Below are 18,296 nucleotides of genomic sequence, written 5' to 3'. Positions count from 1 at the left end.
CTGAGGGGAGGGAGAAGGGAGACAGAAACAGTACGTAGACAGATTCGTCAAGGAAATAAACCCTCATCACCCAGGGAGGGAGTCCATCCAGAGCTATAACTCTCCATGCTCAAATTCCTGGATCACTGGGAATTCAAGGGTTTTTCTTTATTTAAAAAAGCATCTACATTGTAGAATAATAATAAAGACATGAAATAGCACCTATGGAATCATGTAGTAACCAAAAAAGGTGTTCAACAAATACAAATATATTTTATACTTGAGATTCTTCAAAGTAGCCATCCTTTGCCCCGATGATATCTTTGCACACTCTTGGCACTCAACCAGCTTCACCTGGAATGCTTTTCCAACAGTATTGAAGGAGTTCCCACATATGCTGAGAACTTGTTGGCTGCTTTTCCTTCACGCTGCTGTCCAACTCATCCCAAGGGGTGGTGATTGTGGTTGGGTGATTGTGAAGGCCAGGTCATCTGATGCAGCACTCCATCACTCTCCTTCTTGATCAAATAGCCCTTACACAGCCTGGAGGTGTGTTGGGTCATTGTCCTGTTGAAAAACAAATGATAGTCCCACTAAGCCCAACCCAGATGGGATGGCTTGTCACTGTGGAATGCTGTGGTAGCCATGCTGGTTGTGTGCCTTGAATTCTAAATAAATCACAGACAGCACCATCACACCTCCTCCATGCTTCACGGTGGCAACCACGCATGCGGAGATCATCCATTCACCTACTCTGCTTCTCACAAAGACACGGCAGTTGGAACCAAAAATCTCAAATTTGGACTCATTAGACCAAAGAAAAGATTTCCACTGGTCAAATGTCCATTGCTAGTGTTTCTTGGCCCAAGCAAGTCTCTCCAACTTATTGGTATCCTTTAGTAGTGGTTTCTTTACAGCAATCCAACCATGAAGGCCTCTGAACAGTTGATGTTGAGATGGGTCTGTTACTTGAACTCTGTGAAGCATTTATTTGGGCTGCAATTTCTGAGGCCGGTAACTCTAATGAACTTATCCTCTGCAGCAGAGGTAACTCTGGGTCTTCCTTTCCTGTGGCAGTCCTCATGAGAGCCAGTTTCATCATAGCACTTGATAGTTTCTTAAAGTACAGTTGCAAACATTTTCAAAGTCCTTGAAATTTTCCAGATTGACTGACCTTCATGTCTTAAAGTAATGATGGTCTGTCATTTCTCTTTGCTTAATTGAGCTGTTCTTGCATTAATATGGACGTGGTCTTTTACCAAATAGGCCCATCTTCTGTATACCACCCCTACCATGTCACAACACAACTGATTGGCTCAAACGCATTCAGGAAAGACATTCCACAAATTAACTTTTAACAAGGCACACCTGTTAATTGAAATGCATTCCAGGACTACCTCATGACGCTGGTTGAGAGAATGACAAGTGTAAAAACCCGTCAAGGCAAAGGGTGGCTACTTTGAAGAATATCAAATATAAAATGTATTTTGATTTGTTTAACACTTATTTGGTTACTACATGATTCCATATGTGTTATTTCATAGTTGTGATGTTTTCACTATTATTCTACAATGTAGATAATAGTAAAAAAACAAACAAACTTGAATGAGTAAGTGTGTCCAAACTTTTGACTGGTAATGTAGTTAAAGTAAAAAAGGGAAAATCAATAAATATGGGTTGTATTTACAATGGTGTTTGTTCTTCACTGGTTGCCCTTTACTTGTGGCAACAGGTCAAATCTTGCTGCTGTAATTGCACACTGTGGTATTTCACCCAATAGATATGGGAGTTTATCAAAATTGGATTTGTTTTAGAATTCTTTGTGGGTCTGTGTAATCTGAGGGAAATGTGTGTCTAATATGGTCATATATTTGGCAGGAGGTTCGGAAGTGCAGCTCAGTTTCCACCTCATTTTGTGGGCAGTGTGCACATAGCCGGTCTCCTCTTGAAAGCCAGGTCTGCCTACTGCGGCCTTTCTCAATAGCAAGGCTATGCTCACTGAGTCTATACATAGTCAAAGATTTCCTTCAATTTTGGGTCAGTCAGTGGTTAGGTATTCTGCTACTGTGTACTCTCTGTTTAGGGCCAAATAGCATTCTAGTTTGCGCAGATTTTTTGTTAATTCTTTCCAATGTGTCAAGTAATTATCTTTTTGTTTTTTCATGATTTGGTTGAGTCTAATTGTGTTGCTGTCCTGGGATTTGTGTACAGAGCCCCAGGATCAGCTTGCTTAGGGGACTCTTCTCCAGGTTAATCTCTCTGTAGGTGATGGCTTTGTTACGGAAGTTTGGAAATCGCTTCCTTTTAGGTAGTTGTAGAATTTAATGGTTATTTTCTGGATTTTGATCATTAACAGGTATTGGCCCAACTCTGCTCTGCATGCATTATTTGGTGTTTTACATTGTACACAGAGGATATTTTTGCAGAATTCCGCATGCAGTCTTAATTTGGTTTTTGTCCCAATTTGTGAATTCTTGGTTGGTGAGCAAACACCAGACCTCACAACCATAACGGGCAATGGGTTCCATAACTGATTCAAGTATTTTTATCCAGATCCTAATTTGTATGTCAAATTTTATGTTTCTTTTGATGGCATAGAAGTATTGTTTTAGTGATTCACCATAGTGAAAGCGTAGGCTCAGGTTCAGGGTCTCTATGTTTTTGGTTACATTTCTCAATTTCTTTTAGGTTTATGGATTCATTACAAACCATTTGTCATTGTTAATTTTCTTAGGTTGTCTGCTTGACATTTTTAGATTTAATAGGGAAGCTGAGAGATCAAATATACTGTTTAGGCTTTCTACTGTTCTAAGTTTACACCTTCACTATTACAGTAAAACATTTTGTCCAGGAAGTTGTCTAAAAGGGATTGAATGTGTTGTTGCCTAATTGTTTTTTGGTATGTTTCCACACTACTTTCCTTCCATCTATACCATTTAATATTATTTGGTTCCTATGGCTTTGATGAGTATTGCTCTGTTCAAGTAGACTCTGATTTTGCTGTGATCTGATAGAGGTGTCAGTGAGCTGACTGAACACAGTCTCTGGGTTGAGGTCTGTGATAAAGTAGTCTACGGTACTACTGCTAAGAGATGAGCTATAGGTGTACCTACCGTAGGATTCCCATCGAAGCCTACCATTAAATAAGCACATAACCAGCGTGCGACAGAGCCTCAGGAGTTGTTGATTATGTTGTCGTAGTTGTGCCTAGGGGGGCATATGGGGGAGGGAATGCTGTCACCTCCAGGTAGGTGTTTGTCCCCCTGTGTGCTGAGGGTGTCAGGTTCTTGTCCAGTTCTAGCATTTAGGTCGCCACAGACTAGTACATGTCCCTGGGCCTGGAAATGATTGGATTTCCCCCTCTAGGATGGAGATTCATTGAAGTATGGGCATTCTAGTAGAGGGATATGCTGTAGGTAGCACACAGGAGGACATTTCTCTCTGTTGAGATCATTTCCTTTTGATTTTTTTGCCAAATTCAAAATGTTCCTGTTTAGATTAATTGAATAGAGTTAGGTCTGCTCTATACAAAATTAGCATACCCCCAGGATATGCTCGGATATTCTAGGATGAGCGCTCTCGCTCTCTGAAAAACGTGCTTTACATAGCATCACTCACCACAGAACTAGACCTCACCTTATATCTGAAACTGGGGACTTAAAGAGAGAAACCTGTTCAGTATTCCTCATTTGCAGATGTAAAAAACAAACTTAGTTCAGACCATTCATATTTTAGAGGCTCTTTTTGGGAGATAGTTAAATAATTCAGCCAACCTAGACTAAATGATTGCACATCATAATTTAAAACATGAGATTTGGCCATAAGAAGCCACAATGTCTTCATCCATTTCCGTATGACACTGTATGCTTATAGTGGCTGGTGAAATTTAACAACCCAGAATATATGTGTCAAGCAAAACTATTGGCTATATCCACAACGCCATTCATGCCAAACCCCCCCATACATCACTTTATGACATAGTATGTGCCAGATCTTCCAGTTGTTGATGAATATGTTTAGCCATACTAAGCTAGTACCCCCACATCCCAAACCCTTCATCCATCTCCACGACACATTATCTCTCTATGCTTACAGTGGTTGGCACGTATGTGTGTGTCAATGCTTACAGTGGGTGGTGACAGGGTGTTGCTCTCTTCCAGGAACTCTTCCAAGGTGACCATCTCGCTGCCAGGCTGGGGAGCACTCCTCTGGACCGGGGTGTGGGAGTGTGTGTCGTAAGTGACAATGGCGCTCCAGGGGAGGGTCAGGGAGTGGGACACGTCGTGACTAAGGCCAACTACGTCATCACTGGGCAGACTGGCAGAACGGTCCTGCAGGTGCTCCAGGGAATCTGGATGGACAGAGGGAGGTAGAGATAGATAACTGCCGAAAATGACTTCATTAAGTCCGTAGTTGGGGATAGATAGTACCAAAAAGCAGGCTAAAATAGTGGTTGGAGATATGCTTAGTGTAACATCAAGTCTGGTATAGAAAGCAAAGATTGTAAAAAATCAAAAATCTATTGAATAGGTACCTTGCAGGGTTTACAGATAGGAATAGATGCTGGTTGTACCTTTGCAGTTGACAGGGGAGTTGCTGCTGGAGGTGTTGCGACTGAGCTCAGCAGAGCCTGGTCGATAACCTGCAAAGAAAGAGATGGAGGGGACTACATTTTCACTATGGCTCGGAGAGGTAAGGGAGAGAAAGAATGAATAAGAAAAAAGAGAGTGAGCAAGAATGAAAGAAACCTAGTGAGAGGGACACAGAGCCGTCTGACATGTATTGATCATCCTTGTTCTTTACCTGCGTTTCCATGGACAAAATGAGCATCAGGGGAGTGAACCCGAGAGTCGTCCTCATAGATGAAACCTGCAGAGGACGCAGACAGAAAAGGGGGAAGTGAGAGTTACTCATTTACGTCATCACACATTTATAGAGCGATAAAGGTACGTGTTATGAGTCATTGGTCTTAACAGACGTTTCCCCACAACTTTACCACATCATTGCACCAACGTCTCTTATTAACTGTTCCTGTCCCACTTTACAACTGAAAGTGTACACACTGAAAGGTCGGGAGAGTAAAGGGCGATTAAGGGTAATCTCCAAGCTGTAGGATAAAAACTAAAATGTATTTACACACAGTAGGAAGTGAGCCGCCAGTATTTAAAGTATAAAAAAGATTTTCATTTTACATGAGCATAACCATAAGCTTATGTCTCTCAACACGCTTCAAAACTATATGACAGCCTATAGATAAACTATAGATAGTTGACTTAGTATCTACATACTGAATCGAAATGTTGCTCCTGTATAATATCATGTAGAAACTGACTCTGCAAGATGATGTAGCCTAAAACCACAAGGCTCCTTCCTGTAAGTGTTTGTGTATCTATTCCCCAGTTGATGGGACAAGGTTCTGAGATTCGACCAGAAAGTTTCAAGCAAAGTAAACAAACTTTGCATTAGACCACGACTGTGATTATTGACTGAGGACAGCAGAATTATTCCATTAGAAAGCACTGAACACTGATTGTCAGCCAGATTTTTCAGCACTGTGTAAACAATGCATTCTGGGGGATTAGGGATTTAAGTCACCTGTTTGGTGTTATTTTAGAACACTAGCTAGGTTTCTATCCAATTGGCGACAGATTGTCATGCAAATAGCAGCAGCATCCCACCCTGCATACCACTACTGGCTTGCTTCTGAAGCTAAGCAGGGTTGGTCCTGGTCAGTCCCTGGATGGGAGACCAGATGCTGCTGGAAGTGGTGTTGGAGGGCCAGTAGGAGGCACTCTTTCCTCTGGTCTAAAAAATATCCCAATGCCCCAGGGCAGTGATTGGGGACACTGCCCTGTGTAGGGTGCCGTCTTTCGGATGGGACGTTAAACGGGTGTCCTGACTCTCTGAGGTCATTAAAGATCCCATGGCACTTATCGTAAGAGTAGGGGTGTTAACCCCGGTGTCCTGGCTAAATTCCCAATCTGGCCCTCAAACCATCATGGTCACCTAATAATCCCCAGTTTACAATTGGCTCATTCATCCCCCTCCTCTCCCCTGTAACTATTCCCCAGGTCGTTGCTGCAAATGAGAACGTGTTCTCAGTCAACTTACCTGGTAAAATAACGGTAAAAAAATATATATATATATATATATATTTAAAAAAAGATGCACATTTCCCCACCAAAGGGGTTTCCATCAAACTGACTTGGTGCAGATAAAATGCTGTGCGTGAATACGTAGTGCACATAAAAATCACTGTTGTGATGAAGTGTCATGTACTGAATAACATTTATTTAACCCTTATTTTACCAGGTAAGTTGACAGAACACATTCTCATTTACAGCAACAACCTAGGTAATGGTTACAGAGAAGAAGGGGGATTAAAGCAGAAGTTAAATGTGTTTCCATCGCATTTTCAACTCTTGCAATGGTTTTGTCACAAAATAAGTTGCAGTAAAATTGCAAACTCGCCCAATCTGCCACAAAACTGTGGATGGAAACCTGGTTAATGACTAAGTAGAGACTGAAGCAAATTTGTTTCATGACATAGAAAGGACATACTGCGGGCCTATACTATGTCATGGTCATTGAAGACGGCAGTGCATGGGCATTGGGCCCACTGTACCTTTGGGCCTGCGTCCAGGCCTGGAGCTGGGTGTCAGGCCTGAGGTGGAGGGGTGGTTGGCGGGGGTGGAGTAAGCAGCAGCCCCCCCTAGCTCCACACCTCTCCGTCTGGCGTACAGCTCCTCAGTGCCATTCACACCCTCACTGCTGCCCCCTGAAGCACGGAACAGCTCCCTGCCTCTGGACACTCCACTGTTGTTTAGTGCTAGGGAAACAATGACAGAGCAGTTAGTATCTATGATTGTACCATATCCTTCCAAACAAACCCCATTCTGGACACAGCAGACACAGGTGAGCTGGAGGCTGCTGGACAGTGGACACAGTTAGGGCAGATGAACTATACATTTGTTAAAGCAGAGAATGGTTACCGTCAGCAAAAGCTTTCTAAGGGAAAAAGTTGACTCCTGGCATTTGGCGTGTTTACTACGGTACACTGATGTATAGTAGTCTCAATTATCACTTCTTCAGTCAGACCTTTCCAAATGACAAGGTACATACACCAATGGTTTTCAGAGGCATTTTTGACCTACCAATGTTGCTATCCGATTAGTCATAACGAAAGTATAATAGGCTAAATCCAATTTTACTTATTCAGGCTGAACCTTGGCCTGCTGAGACAGAATAGAACACTGACATTTCTAATTCAACAGGAAGTGAAGGCCTTGGCAGTTTCCTGTCTGATTAGATCTCAGAAGAGAGAGAAAGATCACCAACTACTTCTCTGATAGAGTTCATTGTGTCAAATCGGAGGGCCTGCTGTCCGGACCTCTGGCAGTCTCTATGGTGGTGCCACAGGGTTCAATTCTCGGGCGACTCTTTTCTCTGTATACATCAACGATGTCGCTCTTGCTGCTGGTGATTCTCTGATCCACCTCTACACAGACGACACCATTCTGGACACTTCTGGCCCTTCTTTGGACACTGTGTTAACTAACCTCCAGACGAGCTTCAATGCCATACAACACTCCTTCTGTGGCCTCCACCTGCTCTTAAATACAAGTAAAACTAAATGCATGCTCTTCAACCGGTCTCTGCCCACATCTGCCCACCCGTCCAGCATCACTACTCTGCACGGTTCTGACTTAGAATATGTGGACAACTACAAATACCTAGGTGTCTGCTTAGACTGTAAACTCTCTTTCCAGACTCACATTAAGCATCTCCAATCCAAAATGAAATCTAGAATCGGCTTCCTATTTCGCAACAAAGCATCCTTCACTCATGCTGCCAAACATACCCTCGTAAAACTGACCATCCTACCGATCCTCGACGATGCCATTTACAAAATATCCTCCAACACTCTACTCAACAAATTGGATGCAGTCTATCACAGTGCCATCCGTTTTGTCACCAAAGTCCCATATACTACCCACCACTGCGACCTGTACGCTCTCGTAGGCTGGCCCTCGCTTCATACTCGTCAGGTCATCTACAAGTCTTTGCTAGGTAAAGCCCCGCCTTAGCTCACTGGTCACCATAGCAGCATCCCCCCGTAGCACGCGCTCCAGCAGGTATATCTCACTAGTCACCCCCAAAGCCAATTCCTCCTTTGGCCGCCTTTCCTTCCAGTTCTCTGCTGCCAATGACTGTAACGAACTTCAAAAATCACTAAAGCTGGAGACTCATATCTCCCTCACTAGCTTTAAGCACCAGCTGTCAGAGCAGCTCACAGATCACTGCACCTGTACATAGCTCATCTGCAAATAGCTCATCCAATGAACTCATCCCCATACTGTATTTATTTATTTATCTTGCTCCTTTGCACCCTAGTATCTCTACTTGCACATTCATCTTCTGCACATCAATCACTCCAGTGTCTAATTTGTATATTGTAATTACTTTGCCACCATAGCCTATTTATTGCCTTACCTCCCTCATCTTGACTGTATGTTTTGTTTATTCCATGTGTAACTCTGTGTTGTTGTATGTGTCTTGGCCAGGTCGCAGTTGCAAATGAGAACTTGTTCTCAACTAGCCTACCTGGTTATATAAAGGTGAAAAAAAAGAGTGCGTTAATACGCTAACAGACAGCAGTGTCTCAGTCAGTAGGGTGTCTGGTAGGCTACTGGCTGGCCAAAGCCTTTGATTCCCTTCCCTGCTCCCTCAGTCAAGCATGGGATTGGTCATTGATGCAAAGCCTACCGTGTTTAGTAGTCACATACATCAATAGATCCAATAGAACAGTTATTATGTATTTTAGCACAGCCATTGTCATTAAGGTGGGCTGAGCGAGGGGATGACAAGAATGGTGTGGAGGGAAAAGAGATGGATGGTGATTGTAAAAAAGCATGGCAGAAAGTGACAGACACACGGCACACAAGAGTACAGGATATGGAATAAAGGAAGATGTGAGATTGTGGTGTTTGGGTGTGAGACAAGGAGAGTCAGGGAGAGTATAGTGCTAGCTGGAGGCAGTCATTATCAGCAATGCAACACAGGCTAACGCTCGCTTAACATGGAACAACGTGGCACAGAGAGCATGTGTACACAGGCAACCTAAACACTCAATCACTCCCTAAGTGGTATTTATATCACTCCTGGGGGGGAAGCAGAAATCCTTTGAATAGCAGTAAATATTGCAGATTGCCTCCAAGTAATTCTCCTCTCAACATTCCTTCATCCATGTGGAACATGGTATTGATACTGGCTGCCAGACTAAGAGACAGAGCAGACAGATTAACTGCCTTTATTGGGATGGTAGACATCGCTCTTCACCGTTACCCACTTTACATGATTAACCATATCAGGTGACACACAGATCTCTCATTCTCACAGAAGTAGGCAAAGCTGTTGGATGGCTGCAGCAAGGGGGGCTCCAATCCAAAACAAGGCTACTTACTGCAGGGCCTACCAGAGTGGAGTGCCTGGTGTGAGGCTGGAGGTAGCAAACTAGCCTGTTCAGTTCAGAGTTCTGTGTGTGTGTGTGTGTGTGTGTGTGTGTGTGTGTGTGTGTGTGTGTGTGTGTGTGTGTGTGTGTGTGTGTGTGTGTGTGTGTGTGTGTGTGTGTGTGTGTGTGTGTGTGTTGTGATGGGAGGAAAGCTTGATAAGTGTGTATATGTGTGCATTAAGACGTCTGTTTTCTGTAAGGAAATAATGACAGGGGGCCAAAAAGTAAAGATGCTACAGATAAAAGAAGGGGGTAAATAAAGAGGAACGTGTGAAGATGGTGGTGTTATAAAGAGGAACGTGTGAAGATGGTGGTGTTATAAAGAGGAACGTGTGAAGATGGTGGTGTTATAAAGAGGAACGTGTGAAGATGGTGGTGTTATAAAGAGGAACGTGTGAAGATGGTGGTGTTATAAAGAGGAACGTGTGAAGATGGTGGTGTTATAAAGAGGAACGTGTGAAGATGGTGGTGTTATAAAGAGGAACGTGTGAAGATGGTGGTGTTATAAAGAGGAACGTGTGAAGATGGTGGTGTTATAAAGAGGAACGTGTGAAGATGGTGGTGTTATAAAGAGGAATGAGTGAAGATGGTGGTGTTTATAAAGAGGAATGTGTGAAGATGGTGATGTTATAAAGAGGAATGTGTGAAGATGGTGGTGTTATAAAGAGGAATGTGTGAAGATGGTGGTGTTATAAAGAGGAATGTGTGAAGATGGTGGTGTTATAAAGAGGAATGAGTGAAGATAGTGGTGTTATAAAGAGGAATGAGTGAAGATAGTGGTGTTAGAACTGTCCAATGATGGGCGGGAGGGGCTCGGTGGTGCAGGCGGGGATGTCAGAGGAGGACCAGAAGCGAAGGCGTCTAGAGCAAGAACGTTGTGAGGGAGGCGTCTTGGGAACCTTCTCCTGGCTCCTAGTCCTCAGAAAGCCAAACCGCTTGGCTGCAGTGACAGGGGGTACTGCTGGCAGGACTGTGGTTACTGTTGACAGGGCTGGGGCAAGGAATGGGGGTACTGAACAGGAGGGGGTTATGTTTTACATACAATGACAAAGAGAAGAGGGAGAAAGAGATTGAGTGAAAGTAGTTAACTGCATGCATTATATAAATGAACAGGGCCCGAAATTGCCCAACAAAGATGACGAGATAAAGTATTAAAATGTTTAGTCATGCAACAGATCCCCATTGAACTAGTAGAGAATGAAGAACAGACTTAAAAAAAAACAAAGGCAAGATGAGTTTGAGGGGAAAGACATTTTAGATTTTGTGTAGCTAGTTTACAGCTACCTCTGGTGGAAAAAAGGAGGACTTGTAGAACTGTAGGGCCAGGACAACTTCCATTATTCAGGGGTAGAACTACCCTGGATGAGTAGACATCCCCTCTGTCTGTCTTACCTCTGCTGGAGTATGTGGGGGTGGGGTTGAGGGCAGGGAAGTGTCCCTGTCCATGGTGGTTCTCCTCCAGAGAGTGGTTCGATACAGAGTCCAGGCTGAGGCAGGACTGGCGGGGGGGCAGTGGAGGGGGAGGCATGGGGGGAGGGACGTCAGGGAAGTCCAAGGTGGGAGGTTCGGGCAGGGGAATGTCAGGGGCGCTCCGCACCCTCTCCCTGGAGCTGTCCTGTCTGTTCTTGGGCTTGATGAGTTTGGCCAGAGCCTTGGCCCCGGCCCAATGGTTCCTCCTGACAGACACAGACAAAAAGGAAATCACAGTTACACTCAGACATCCATCTAACTTCAGCCCATAGGTCACACTGGACTAGTGGAAACCCCTGCAGCAAAGCTACCACCTCATCCTCGACAGACGAAACACCATGGCAGGTGGAAGCTAGTCGGCCTACTGATGCAGCACATAGTACTAGCAGCCTGCCAGTCCCGTCAGAGACCTCACTGCCCGGGCCTGGCAATGACAGTGGCCTTGTTCCTCCTTTTCTTCCACCTCTCGAGAATAGTGCCAGCCCTCCTCCTCCTCTCCCAGAAAACCAAGCTGATGACTACCAGAGGCCCAGCGGCACTCATGAGAGTGACCTCCCCTTCTGTGAACACTGGTAAGCCTACGAGTGATGAGAAAGATCACCCCGGCAGCGTGGAGTCCAAGTTCCAATGTGTAATATAAAAAGGATACCTGCTAAATACTGTAAATACAGAAGCTATAGATAGGCTAGATGGCTAGACTACATTGTCTACATAATGAAACAATCCATAATAAGCTATTGTTTTGATGGTGGACTGATTGTATTTGGCATTAATAGACAGGTTTTATGCAGCACAAACTTTCTATCCAAGCTGTGAGAGCACGAGGACAGCTAAGGTAGGCTATAGGCATACAGGACAATTGGGCAGGAGGGTTTACTGACCATATGACCTGACCAGGAAAAGCTCTGGGATCTAGTGCTTGCTAATGGATCCATTTGTCATCCTATTCATAGTTAATTGACTAAGCTACATTAGCAAATCAAAATGTAACAGTACTAACTTTTTAGGGGTTGGATCATAAAACTTGTACTGATCCATGATCTTCTCCTCCAGTTTCTCCTTCTGCCTCCGGAGCAAGTTCAACTTGTCACTGGAAACACAGGAGTTAGATTTATTTATGACATTCAATTATCAAAATGTCTTTCCTCTATACCTGCACACACATCTACTTACATGTACTGTTTCTGCTCTTCGTGGTAGAGCTCCTTGCTCTCCATGGTTCTCTCCAGCAGGGTCTGATTCTGTTGGCTCAACATCTGGATCTGACTCAGTAGGTGGTGGTTCTCCTCCTCCAGGTTCCCCTTCAGACGGGTCAGCAGCTGGAGACAGAACACACAGATACACACTGTTCCTAAAACTGCAGCATGTACATGTGTCACTACAATTCAATTGCATTATATCCAACTTTAGAAATGCACTAAACATTTCATATGGTTTAAGTCAATGGTTACACTGACCCAGATGAAGTTGTATATTAAAGATTAGGACACAAATTAAGCCTACTTCTGGACAAAACTGCACTTTCAAGTCTCTAAAGCATAAAAGCTGTATGTGCAGTAGCTGATTGCAGTCCTCGAGTGTCAGTGGTCTGTGTACCTCACAGTGGTTGTCCAGCTTGGTCATGGAGATGTCCAGGCCCTGGTGCTGCTCCTTCATCGAGTCGTATCTGGCCTGCCAGCGGTTCACCTCCAGCTGAGCTCTGTTCAGACCGGTCTTCAACTCCTTGGTCTGCACCTGCAGCCCGTCATACTCCGCACGCAGTTGGGAGTGAGTCTGGGTCAACCTACAGGGGATGTCAAGAGACAGTATGAAGAGACATATGAGGTCCTGGTGCTTTGCAAAATAAATCACTCTTCAAAAGCCTCATTTTAGGGTCAGATAGTCAGTTTTGTAGTTAGTTAATTTTGTTAGATTTTTGCATTGAGTTCAGCCATACTGATTGTTTCAGCCCATTCACAGACTTTTCCACTTGGCAACAAGAGTTTTATCTGATTGTAGTGTTACATGACACGTGGTAGTTTGTGTATACGGAGCAAGATAAGGAGAAAGACAACCATTACAGTATGTAACCACCAGAGGGTACCAGCATCAGGCTGTACTCTACCAGTGTTTCTGCTGCACTCATATTTTCCATTGGAAACACGGTTCTCTACATTTTAGTAATTTAGCACACTCTTATTCAGAGCGACTTAGAGCATCAATTAGAATAATGTGCCTTGCTCAAGTGCACATTTCTTCACCTAGCCGGCTTTGTGGATTCAAACCAGTGACCGTTCAGTTACTGGCTCAATGCTCTTAACCACTAGGCTACCTTCATACTCTCCCATATGGTGACGTTTGTAAAGCTGGAGTTAGTAGGTGTGGTTGTATAGAGGTGCTGCTGTACTGACTGAGCTCACCGGTCCACCTCCCCCCTCAGACTCTGGTTCTCCCCCAGAATCAGCGCATTTTTGTGGATCTCCTCTCCTAGACTCTCCCTCTCCTTCTGAAGGGTGGACTCCACTGTCTCCATGGCATCTTTCTGCTTCAGCAGCACTATGTACCTGCACAGAGAGAGACACGGAGACTGGGTTAAAGATAGAACCTCCACAGCAGTCACATAAACAGATATATGGTGCCCAGTTAACTGTCCCCAGGTTGTGTGTTGTGTTACATCTAAAATAGGCCATGGTGATCCCATCCCTTATAGATTCCTAATGATCACCAAACCACCTAACCTCTCTTTACACTTAATAAGAAAGAAACAACAATAGCGATGTTAGATTGGACAAGAGTTGGTTGGAAAAGTCATGAGATATTAAGCGCCTGTGACGTGGTGGTGGTTTGTTCTAAGAGCTGCCATGATCACAGACCTTGGCTATCCCATCAGGGTCGTTTCATTCATTTTCACCAAATGAAGAAGAAAAACACTGACCGAAACAGGGAGGGACTACCTCAACCTGTCCAATAACCACCAATTTTAGTTTTGTTAAAAAACATTTTGCACCAGCGTGCCCTAACAAAAACACAACCCATACATAGACCAGCTGACATTCCAGCTGATTAGGCCCTTGACGGTACAGCAGGCAGACTCTTCTAATCCATGGGCCTCAAACCCAGGCCCCTACTCCATTATTCATAAAGGAGAGAAGGCTAGGAGGAGAGATTATTAGTCAGCCAGATCAGCCAGCCAGTCCACAGTGCCTCTCACATCACTCCATTTAAACTGAACTGACGGTAAGGTTCACAATAGAGTACCACATAATGAGTCATAATACCCATAAAACCTAGCGTTCAAAGAGGAAAATGGTTCCAATCGCTTTTCCACCATTCATTTTTTCCCATAGGGGATTTTAGAAACACTTAATATAAGGGCTGTGTTTACTGTAGTCTTACCCTGGCCTGACGTTTTGATAACCATGTAAATCTCTCTAGGACATTTAAAAAATTGGAGACCTCTTACACTTCAGTGTTGTGATGCAAAAATCCTAGCAAAATGCTTGGCGCATAGAATAAAAAAAGTTTTGTCAGGTATTATTCATCCTAATCAGACAGGTTTTTTACATGGACGATACATTGGAGATAATATAAGGCAAGTACTGGAAACAATAGAACACTATGAAATATCGGGGACACCAGGCCTGGTTTTCATAGCTGATTTTGAAAAGGCTTTTGATAAAGTACGACTGGAGTTTATATATAAATGCCTAGAATATTTCAATTTTGGGGAATCTCTTATAAAATGGGTAAAAATTATGTATAGTAACCCTAGGTGTAAAATAGTAAATAATGGCTACATCTCAGAAAGTTTTAAACTATCTAGAGGAGTAAAACAAGGTTGTCCACTATCGGCATATCTATTTATTATTGCCATCGAAATGTTAGCTGTTAAAATTAGATCAAACATTAATATTAAGGGATTAGAAATCCAGGGCCTAAAAACTAAGGTGTCATTGTACGCTGATGATTCATGTTTTCTTTTAAAACCACAACTAGAATCTCTCCACGGCCTCTTAGAGGATCTAGATACATTTGCTATCCTCTCTGGATTAAAACCAAATTATGATAAATGTACCATATTACGTATTGGATCACTAAAAAATACACATTTTACATTGCCATGTAGTTTACCAATTAAATGGTCTGACGGTGATGTGGACATACTCGGTATACAAATCCCAAAAGAAAGAAATGATCTCACTCCAATAAATTTTTATAGAAAGTTAGCAAAAATAGATAAGATCTTGCTACCATGGAAAGGAAAATACCTGTCTATTTGTGGGAAAATCACCCTGATTAACTCTTTAATCATATCACAGTTTACCTATTTGCTTATGGTTTTGCCTACACCTAGTGACCTGCTTTTTAAATTATATGAACAAAAAATATTCAATTTTATTTGGAACGGCAAGCCAGATAAAATTAAAAGGGCCTATTTATATAACGAATATGAATTCGGAGGGCAGAAATTATTAAATATTAAAGCATTAGACCTCTCACTAAAGGCATCAGTCATACAAAAGTTATACTTAAATCCAAACTGGTTCTCTAGTAGATTGGTACGAATGTCTCATCCTATGTTCAAGAAGGGCCTTTTTCCCTTTATTCAGATTACACCTGCTCACTTTCGGTTGCTTCAAAAGGAAATAATCTCCAAAATATCTTTATTTTTTAAACAAGCCTTAGAAAGTTGGTTGCAATTTCAGTTTAATCCACCTGAAAGGACGGAACAAATAGTACAACAAATCTTGTGGTTAAATTCAAATATAGTAATTGATAAAAAAAAATGTATTTATCGAAGAAATGTTTAAAAAAGGTATAATTTTTGTGAATGATATCATAAATAGGACTGGTGGAGTAATGTCATACATGCAGCTAACACAGACATATGGAAATGTCTGCTCTACCCAAAATTACAACCAATTAATTGCAGCATTACCACAAAAATGGAAGAGGCAGGTGGAAGGGGATAAAAGTAAGGAACTTGTATGTCGGCCTTATATTAAAGAACATAAATGGTTAAAGAAAAGTGTGATAAATAAAAACATATACCAATTTCATTTAAGGACCAAAAAACTTACAGCTGTGCCATATAAATTGCAAAATAGTTGGGAAGAGATTTTCGATGTACCCATTCCATGGCACATGGTTTATGAATTGATACGCAAAACAACGCCGGATTCAAAACTTCGAATTTTTAAATTTAAATTATTGTACAAAATTCTTGCAACTAATAGAATGTTATATATATGGGGGATACAATCTTCCCAGCTCTGTAGATTCTGCTGTGAGGAGGCAGAGTCATTAGACCATTTATTTTGGTATTGTCCGCATGTAGCTCGTTTTTGGTCACAGGTCCAGGAATGGTTGAAGAATTGCAACATTTGCGTAGAACTAACGCTACAGATAGCAATACTGGGGGATTTGAAAAGCCATAGTCAATCAATCAATAATATAATAATTATTTTAGCAAAAATGTTTATTTTTAATTTACAATCCGTGGAAGCTATGAGAATAGGAAGATTCAAATCTTTTGTGAAGCATCACAGCACAGTTGAAAAATATATGGCAAATAAAAATCCGAAATGGATGATGTTGGAAGATAGATGGGAAAGGTTGAGTGGCGCTGAAGGGTGGGACTAATAACAAGATAAACAATGTAGGGCATACGGGATCTGTGAAATGTGTATAGGTGCGGAGCTATTGTGAAATAGCACAGTTACAAGTGGAAATCAAACTGGATGGACAACAGAAATAGAGGAAGGACTAAGAACAAACAAGAGAGAACTATTATAAAGTAGACTGTGTCTGTAAAATGTGTATAAGATGTATAAATTGAAGGTAAAAACAGAAATGTTTATCAGTTTACTCCAATTGGGGGATCGGTGGTAGGGTTTGCGGGGAATAATAATAAAGGTATACTCTTTAAAAAAAGTATGTATGTCTATGTAGGTATGTGTATGTATATATGTGTATATGTATGCATACGTGAATGGATATATATATTTACCCAAAAAAATATGGGGGATTGGAAATGATGCAGACAATTACATTGGAAGCAACATTCTTTCCGCAATATTAAGCTGATCCACCCCCCCCCCCCCCAAAAAAAATAATATTAATAAAAATAAAAAAACAAATCTCTCTAGGACAAGGTGACTTTTATCAATATATTTGCATGGATTTACCCCCCCAAAATGAAACGCTAATTAGCTGCTAATGTGGCTATCATAAAGAACTACAAATACCATGATGATTTGGATGAGACTGCTGAATCGAGGCAAAGGTAAGAATATCTGTATTAACTATCTATTGTTAGCTAAATGTAGTAATGAATAAATTGGCTAAATGTCTTTAAAATTGACAATTCTGTGAACAGTCTTGTGCAAGTTTTAAATAGACACAATACCTGTTAAGAAAAGGTGTCAGCTACAGATTACATGCAGGTGCTTGCAGGGATTTGTAGTTTTGCATGATGTCTACTTTGGTGCTAATTTGCATTTTCGAATCTGAGAGTAAATAGAGCTGAATATATTGATAAGTCATCTTGTCCTAGAGAGATTTACATGGTTATCAAAACGTCAAGCCAGGGTAAGCCTACACAAAACACAGCCCTTATTTTAAGTGTTTTTAAAATTCCCTATAGGAAAAAATGAATGGTGGAATAACGATTGGAACCAGTTGACTGTTTGACCGCTTGGTTTTATGGGTATTATAACTCCACCACTGTGGGGCTCTATAGGACAATCTTTCCAGTACAGGAGGGACGGTGGAAAAACAAAGGTGTGTGGTGTGTGCAGACAAACAAGAGAACAGTTTCCATGGAAGAGGGTGATATCTGAAACCACTAGTGTGTGTGTATGACCCATTTCGGTCTGACCCATATGTGTGCAATCACTTGGTGTGTGAGGTGTAAAGAAATGTAAAGAAAATGATTTATTCTTGATTTATTGCCTTTTTTATCCATTTGCCTAGAAGACCAGCATCCCAGAGTCACCTCTTCACTGTTGACGTTGAGACTGGTGTTTTGTGGGTACTATTTAATGAAGCTGCCAGTTGAGGACTTGTGAGGCGTCTGTTTCTCAAACTAGACACTCTAATGTACTTGTCCTCTTGCTCAGTTGTGCACCGGGGCCTCCCACTCATTTCTAAGTGACCCCAAACTTTTGAACGGGAGTGTATATAAAAACATGTGTGCCCAGTGGTTTGTGCCTAGTGGTTTGTGTAACCCCTGTGAGTGTGTGTATGTATGTGTGTTCTGTGTGTGACCTACTTGTTCTCCAGTGCACGGTGCGCCTTCTCCAGAGCTCTCTGGTTGCCCTTCTGGGCGGCGTGTTGGGTGATGAGCTGCTCGTAC

The 18,296-nt window shown here is 42.3% G+C and overlaps 1 protein-coding gene across 1 annotated transcript in view; it reads right to left on the bottom strand.

Annotated features, from left to right (window-relative positions):
- Positions 1-18,296, bottom strand: part of LOC129813061 (protein Daple-like) — a 98,683-nt gene that overhangs the window by 4,725 nt on the left and 75,662 nt on the right. The window contains exons 22-31 of the mRNA XM_055865209.1: positions 18,213-18,296; positions 13,360-13,503; positions 12,557-12,743; positions 12,134-12,279; positions 11,961-12,050; positions 10,883-11,166; positions 6,605-6,808; positions 4,783-4,848; positions 4,553-4,621; positions 4,107-4,330 (exon numbers count right to left, since the gene is read on the bottom strand). The exon at positions 18,213-18,296 is cut by the window's right edge and continues 194 nt beyond it. Of these exons, the coding sequence (XP_055721184.1) occupies positions 4,107-4,330; positions 4,553-4,621; positions 4,783-4,848; positions 6,605-6,808; positions 10,883-11,166; positions 11,961-12,050; positions 12,134-12,279; positions 12,557-12,743; positions 13,360-13,503; positions 18,213-18,296 (1,498 nt within the window). The remainder of the gene's footprint in view (positions 1-4,106; positions 4,331-4,552; positions 4,622-4,782; positions 4,849-6,604; positions 6,809-10,882; positions 11,167-11,960; positions 12,051-12,133; positions 12,280-12,556; positions 12,744-13,359; positions 13,504-18,212) is intronic.

The sequence above is a fragment of the Salvelinus fontinalis genome, chromosome 16, assembly GCF_029448725.1.
Source record: "Salvelinus fontinalis isolate EN_2023a chromosome 16, ASM2944872v1, whole genome shotgun sequence".
NCBI lineage: Eukaryota > Metazoa > Chordata > Actinopteri > Salmoniformes > Salmonidae > Salvelinus > Salvelinus fontinalis.
This window is presented reverse-complemented; position numbering and strand designations above follow the sequence as displayed.